Here is a 7,946-nt window from a genome sequence, read left to right on the forward strand (position 1 = left end):
GCTCATATTCTATTCTATTCTATTCTGTTCTGTTCTGTTCTATTCTATTCTATTCTATTCTATTCTATCCTATCCTTTCCAATCCTATTCTATCTGATTCCCTTGCAGGTAGTTTTGCTTCAATTGCCTTTCCTACCTACTTGGAATTCTCAGAATACCAAACACATTATTCATCAGCAGTTTGGCAGATGCTATTTCCCTTTCTGTTTTGCATTTTTCTTTTTCCTTCTCTTTCTGACAAGTATATGCTTATCTTTATCATTCGTTTCATATGGAAGGCTTCACCCTCTGAACTCATAGAGCCTTATAGTGGCTTGTTAGATACATTACTTTCAGATCTTCCTAACTAGATTCAGAATTGGGGTGCAGGAGGAGACAAGCACCGCTTGAAATTCATATCGTATTTTCAGAATCTAGAATCCACTCAAGTGGCTGTTGAATGAGAAAGTGAAATTAGGATGTGTTGCTCATGGTAACACTATGCTAGTGACTACAAAGGCAGAGAATCCAGCAGAGGCAGGATAAGGAAGAGAGCAGATTTCCAATCACTTTCTGAATGTGAATGCTAAAGCCTCCTGAGGAGAATGGGCTCTCATTTGTTGTAAGCCCATGAAACAATTATAAAACAGCAGTGAATATCAAGCCACAGAAAACCCTTTTCTACATTCCCCTCAGTCCTATACTTATCACAATATTAGCAGCCCCTTCCTTCCGGTGCGGACTGTGAAAGGCTCAAGGAAGAGGCAGCAAGACTACCTCCCCTTGCTTTTCCTCCTTCAAGCAGATCTCTATAAGGTAACAGGGAACTAGGGTATCAGTGATGGCATTAGGGCAATGGGGACAGTAAAACATGTAAAGGAAATCTTGGAGAAGCAGGGGTGCCTTTAGGCAGAAGAACTTAGTCGGCTTAGTGCTATGAGGGCAACCGAAGAGAGAGAAGACATTTATAGGGCAAGCTATTTAAAATAAATAAAAGCATAGCAAAAATCTAACCCCCAAATCAAGCCTGAATTTGAATCCTTTTTGGAGGGAAAATAAAAATAGGCACCAGTGTCTGTTTCCTACATATGTTAACTATTTACAACCTCTTTTTTTATCGAGTCCGAGATATATAGTTGGTCTGACGTAGCTACTCATTTCTTTATGACTTAAATGCTTTACCCTCCCATGTGCCCATCTGAGTGAGAGACGCAGAAATAATTGAATACACCAGTGCAATGAAAATACATGTTGTTTATTAGGCAGAAGCCAGGATCTCAAAGCCTTTCATAACATCCCCATGTTTAATTGTTGGACTTTGGGCACAAAGAGGCCTTTCTCGGAAAGCATGAAAGGGAGCTCAGTGGTATTTGTGGGCCAGTGCATTGGCCACACCAGCCACCACCTTTTGATAGGAAGCCTGCAACTCTGGGGTGAAATCCTTGCCAAAGTGGCGAGCCAGCACAACAACCAGCACGTTGCCCAGGAGCTGTGGGGAAGAGAAAAAAGAGGGGGCATGGTTAGCAGAGGGAAGCAGCTTGGGCTCAGAATATTCCAATCTTATCCAAAGCTGTGCCCTAGACTATAAGCAGGAAAATAGCTGAATCTTGGATGTTACTATTTATGTGAATCCGCTAATAACAACCTGAATTTATACTTAAAAATGTCTCTCCCTTTCTGCCTTAACCCAGAACTTGTTATGTTATTCTTTAGAACCATGAAAGGAAGCAATAATACATGTTATCCTTTTTGCTTTGAACGAAAGAGTTAGAGACAAGGGAAAGAAAGTATTAGATGAATTTTTTTTTTAAAAAGAAAGTAGATTCAAAGAAGAAAGTTGTTTTTAATTAAACACTCAAAAAATTTAATTAAAAATACAATGAGAAGATATTGCAGAGACCAAAAAGAGGAAAACAAGAATGAACCAGCAGAAACAAGGGTTTTGAGCAAAGAAAATAAAAGAACTTAAATGTTCCTCCGGAGTCCGCAGTGATGCAACCACAACATCTCTTCGCATTCTGAACTGCAGCCTGACTTTCATGTCCTCTCCTCATTACATGAGCTTGACCAAAAAGAGGAAGGCAAAGGAGAAATTGAGGGTCACAGAGACTCACCCTGAAGTTCTCAGGATCCACGTGCAGCTTGTCACAGTGCAGCTCACTCAGCGCAGCAAAGGTGCCCTTGAGGTTGTCAAGATGATGCACGCCCTCACCAAAGGAGTGTAGCACTTTCTTGCCGTGGGCCTTCACCTTGGGGTTGCCCATCACAGCACCAGGATTGGACAGATCCCCAAAGGAGTCAAAGAACCTCTGAGTCCATGGGTAGACAACCAGCAGCCTAAGAGGTTTTAAACAGCACAAGAGACAGAGGCAGTCAGTACCTGTCAGAAACCCAGGAGACGGTCGTATATTCACATACCCAGCTTCTACGACTCTCCTTAAGCTGCTTGTATCCTGGATACTAACCTGCCCAGGGCTTCACCACCAACTTCTTCCTCGTTCACCTTGTCCCACAGGGCCAAGACAGCTGCCTTCTCTTCACCACTCAGTTGCACCATGGTGTCTGGTTGTGTGGTTGCTAGAGAACACGGTTGTGTCAGAAGCAAGTGTAAGCAGTAGCTGGCCCTGCTCTTCTTTTTATGCCCAACCCTGGTTTATGCCCTCCCTTCTCCTGTGAGCAGATTGGCCAAAGCCAGGGTGTGGTTCTCCAGGGTGAGGCCTGAGAGATGACAGCCATACCTGTCCTAGGCATTTCTAGCAGTGTCTTATAAGTCTGACTTCGGAACCTCAGCTCTCTCTCTAGGTGTCTCCAGATCCCATCCCAGCCGTAGAAATGCTATTATAATTGTCCTCCTCAGCAAATTTACTTGCACGTAGTTTTAGAATCACAGCCTGGTAAGCTTTGAGAGATTGCATCCTCAATTTTCGTATTACACAGATGAAGAATCTGAGGTCCAGCAAATGGAAAAGATTTACCTGCTGTGGTAAGTAACTTAGGAGTCTATGGATGGATCTCCTCCTGAGTCTTCAGAATATGCAAAATAGTTACAAAGACATCATGAATGAGACCTCCTCCCCTCTTCTAAGTATATCTTCCTTCTCTTGGTTTGGATTAAACCCTCCTGGTAAGAAAACAAATATTCATACATTTTTTCCTTAATTTAGTCATATGACCAAATAAATGATGACTGAAAAATAGAATAAATATCTATCAAGACTTGTGTGTGAAATAATTACTCTATTAGGTTTTGGGGAAAACAGAGTGATCTCTCAATGAAGTAAGAAATACCTATAGGTGAAAAGTAGTTACAACCCAAATTGTTAGGAATCCTAAAGAAAGCAATGTTTTCAAAGAGTAACCAGGGATGTGAAACTTACTTCTTCCTGGACTGATCTGGGAAAGTGTCTGGGAGAACAGAGAAGCTTCTCTGTGACTAAAAAGGAGAGATAGGAAAGTGGAAAAATATTCCAGTCTTGTCCCAGATTATTTTTTTTCCTCCCAGGCTACTAAGAATGCTGTTTGTATAATCATTTCTTTGACTCAAATTCATCACTCATAATCTCATTTTCTCTCTATATTTTTGGTATTTTTGTTTATTTGTTTAAACCCTCCTGTATTAAAATTTACACTTCTATCTCTACGGTTTTTCCAACATTCCTCTTTATCCCCCTGTGTAATCAATTCTGTTAACTTCAGGTGTAGAGTTCTGCTCCTTGCCACTGAAATATGCAATGAAAAGAGCAAAAGCAGCAAGCATTTCAGAGTTCAGCATAGGATCTCAGATTTCCCTGAGGGCGCTAATAGTTATTTTCCCAACTTTCCGTCATCTCCACCTCCTGCATCATCCCCCTTCCTGAGTTCCCACTATGTTTCACTAGGGAAATGACCATGCATTTTCTACTTACCGTGTTTCTCCTACCCTAGAGTCTTCTCCTGACTCAAGCCCCCTGATGTCTAGAACCATCTTCCTCTCTCTCTTGCCATCACCGGCAACAAATACTTAACAGAAGTCTCTCATCCTGTCAGCAGTAAGAGTCTGAAACGTTAACCACAAAAACCTTTTTAGGTGAACCAGAAGAAAAGGACTTCTCTGTTTCTAAAGAAATTCATAAAATTCCCACTTCCACTGCTTCATTCTCCAAAACGCTTTCTCCATCATTGCTGGATAAATAAAAATTCCTCACCCTGTTTACTTGTAACAAGCCACGTGAAGTACTTGTGAAAAAACTTAGTCTAATTATTCTCAGACATGTAGGAAAGGCTTGGTTCTTTTCTGCCGCCTGGAGATTATATCAGAATTATATGCCCCTAAAAGATCACATGGGCAAAATAGACAGAATTTAAATATTTTCCATTTATATTCATTCTTCTTTAAAATCCTGAAGCAAAGAGGGTCTTACTATTGGTCTATCTCTGGGAAAAGATTTTTCAAGTTGGCTTCTAGGAAAAGAGGCCTTTCAAATGTTTTAAATGTTAAAAAAAAAAAAAAAGATTTCGCTTGACCTTTAGAGTCTGAGTTTCATTTTATTAAGTTTAAACCGCTATTATCCTTATCATTATTTTACATTCCGACTGTTTTCAAGACCCCATTTCACACCCCTGATATCAGAGGGCAGGCATATGTATATAAAAGCAGGTCTACTGGGGAAGTTTGGACATGTCTTTTGCAGGAACTCTGTGTCATGGCAAATTCCCAGACCTTACTAAATGGTATAGAATACATTTATAATTTCCTGCAAAGAGTCAAATTGTCAGGGCTACATATGCCATTTTGATTGACAGAAATTAGCATCTACTTAAAGACTTGCTCTGCCATTTCTTGTGATCAGAAGTTGTTCCCCTGAAGTCCTCTGTTGAGTCTTGTTAAACCTCTTTTGCCATGAATGACCCAGGCACCAGTATTTTGTATTGGCAACTGCTGCAACTACCCTCATCCCGGCTTCACGACAGGAGCTGCTGTTCTCTCTTACTGTTGCTCCTTAGCATGACTGAAGAATGAAACAGACTTTTCCTTCTATTTCCCATGACCCCGCAAGGACAAAGCTGTAAGCTGTAATAAGACACGAAAAGCTCAGACATACCAGATAAAATAAGGAAGAATGAATAATGATAAATGTGGTCATGTTCAGAGCCTTAGGCTCAAACGCAGGTCAGCATTCAAAGGTTCTGGAAAGCTTCTTAGGCCCACTGCCATCTTCATCATTGTGAGGTTACTTCCACCCTGTGAAAGGTACCAGGATGTCTGTTCTGCTTTGATTCGAGCCCCTCTGAACATTCAACACACACACACACATACATACACACAACACCCTACAAGTCTGCAAGAGAGAGACAGAAGTTTTCTTTTTTCCTTTGTTCCAGTCTGTTTACTTTACCTAATTTCTAATGTTCTATACCAGGATGGGCCTGGTCTGAGTATAATTAAGAGGGTGAGCATTAATTTCCTTCAAGAGAGTCATGACATTCATCCAGAGGGGTGTGGTTTTGTCATTTGTTTCAAAAATTACACTCAAATAGGACACCCTTGAACATGCTGTAGTGTTCAATGCTAAATTCCTTAAGTAGATCATTTCAACAATTTAATTTATATCTTCCTGTGTTGAGCTCAGTTATTTTTTCTTTTTTAGGAAATGCTGTTTTTTTTTTTTTTTTCCTGCTTTATCTCCCCAACCCCGCCCCCATACATAGTTGTATATCTTAGTTTCAGGTCCTTCTAGTTGTGGGATGTGGGACGCCACCTCAATGTGACCTGACGAGCCGTGCCACGTCCGCGCCCAGGATCCGAATCCTGGGCCACCACAGCAGAGCGTGCGAACTTAACCACTAGGCCACGGAGCTGGCCCCGAGCTCAGTTACTTTTTTCCTCTTCTCTCCCAGATGCACAATCTCTTGGTTCCTTCAGTTTAACATCCTTTCAAAATTAAAATATCATTAAATTGAATTAATAAAATTAAATAAAATAAACATGCTCCAGAAAGAGTAAAACTTATAGAGAAAAGTACATACACACAAAATAGTTTAACAATAGGATACTTACTCACTTTTAAAAAAGTCATATTTCTTTCTAAAAAGCAATGAAGTTAGTATAGCCATAACTTTGACAAGTATATTCTAACTCTTACAGAACAACTCCCACATTAATATTTCCTCCATTCAGCTCAGATTTTCACTCATAATTAGCTTTTGTGTACCTCACTAAGTGGGCCATGGTGCTGATTTATGGAGAGTAAAGCAGCAGTCTTTTCCAAGTTAAATTTGAAACCGTACATCTTTACAGGCAGAATCTTGGCTTCAGTTTAGACACCCTTTACAAATGTGTAAGGCATTAATTCATAAAGCCAAATCTCCAGGGCACTGCTCTGAGGCTCCAGAGATGGATAATCTAGAAGATCATGCTAAATTCCCTTGATATTAAATTAAATTAAATTATTTTAAAATGATTATGGAAGCTTACCCACAATTCTTTTGTTCATTTTATTTCTCTCTTCTTCTCTCTTCCCTTCCCCTTTCCTCTCCTCCCCTCTCTCTCTCTCCCTGCCTCCTTTCCCTTCCCATCTTTCTCTCTTTCACACAAATACACCATCTTCATTCAAACGTACTGAACATAGTCTATAAAGCAACATGATAGGGAAGAAATTGAAATAACCATTGGGTAAATTATCAAGTAAAATTAAAATCAAGTCTTAAGGCATTAATTCCATTCCTAGACTTTTACAGAAGCTCTACTCTAACAAAGAATGAGAATATAACAACAAGCTGCCAAGTCTCTTTCCACCCCATGACCTCCTCACTCCCAGTGTGGAGACAGCAGTGCCTGGTATGCAGTAATTGTTTGGGCTTGATGCACGTCCCATCACAGGTGACGTTCTCTTGAGTTCTCCAGTATTGGGATTTTTAGGGCCAATTTCTTCTCTAGAATCACTGGCCAGCTCTAGAGGTGAAGGAACAAAAGAGAGTACATTGAGTCTTTATATATTTTTATTCTTCTCGTAACTATTTAGAAGGAAGAAGCTTAGTTTATTTCCCCCTTTCCAGTTTATGAAACCCACAATCTCTCTTACCCTCTTTCAAATTTTCTGAAAGTCTCTTCTTCTCCTATTATCTGATTCTTAGGAGGACTTTTCTGTAGTCAGGAGTGTAAATGTAATCTTCCTAAAATTTCTCTAAGGTGACTTTGCTTCTAAGTTGTGAGACTATGGTTCTTAAAGATCTTGTTCACATATAAAGACTTCTCAGTTCTTGGTACAATGACCTACGGAGAAAAAAAAATGAATATAAAAAAGCATCTGCCCTAAGGCAATTCAACACCTAGTGGTGAAACAGTAAACTCTAATGTGTTGTCTACACCCTGGTAGAACAGGCAAGTTATTATGGAAGTGCATGTATACAGAACAAAGTAGCAGGTCCTGCTTCAGGTAGTCAAGTAAGTCTAAAATTAATCAACAGGAACATGATATAGATTTAAAGAAATGCATACAAATTAGAAGGTTCTAGAAATCCTTCTAATTTTACTTATGACAAAAATAATTCTCAAAGATGTTTTACTACCTACCATCCGAAAGCAAATGATTGATCAGTGCTTTACTTTCCTACATGATTCTTTGTTGTATATTGTAGCATTAACACCAAAGGAACTTTATGCAATCGACTATTGTTCAGACTGTCCTCTAGTCCCAGGAGTTCTAAGACAAGGAAGAATCACTCATTCATTCACTGACTATTTCATTTAATAAATATTTATTTACTCCCTATGGGAAAACTTTACAATGCTCAGTAGTCATGTAGGATAGTATAAAATAGGCAAAAATGTTTATACAGCATGAGTGTGACAGATAAAGAAATGTGAAAAATGGGTAGAGGAGGAGAGTTTGGAAAGATTTCATTGGGCAATATTGGCAATATTGGAAAGTTCTTTGAGGCCAAAGTCAAAAGAGGTCACAAATGATATGGGAGCACTGAACTGTGCC

General features: G+C 39.6%; 1 protein-coding gene across 1 annotated transcript; it reads right to left on the minus strand.

Moving 5' to 3' along the window:
• Positions 1-1,213: 1,213 nt before the first annotated feature.
• LOC103553388 (hemoglobin subunit beta) lies at positions 1,214-2,784 on the minus strand. The gene is made up of 3 exons (XM_008523927.2): positions 2,445-2,784; positions 2,094-2,316; positions 1,214-1,468 (listed from the first exon to the last, which is right to left on the minus strand). The coding sequence occupies exons 1-3, from the start codon at positions 2,534-2,536 to the stop codon at positions 1,340-1,342; spliced, it is 444 nt and encodes a 147-aa protein (XP_008522149.1). The 5' UTR covers positions 2,537-2,784; the 3' UTR covers positions 1,214-1,339.
• Positions 2,785-7,946: the final 5,162 nt, after the last annotated feature.

Source organism: Equus przewalskii, chromosome 6 (genome assembly GCF_037783145.1).
Source record: "Equus przewalskii isolate Varuska chromosome 6, EquPr2, whole genome shotgun sequence".
Lineage (NCBI taxonomy): Eukaryota > Metazoa > Chordata > Mammalia > Perissodactyla > Equidae > Equus > Equus przewalskii.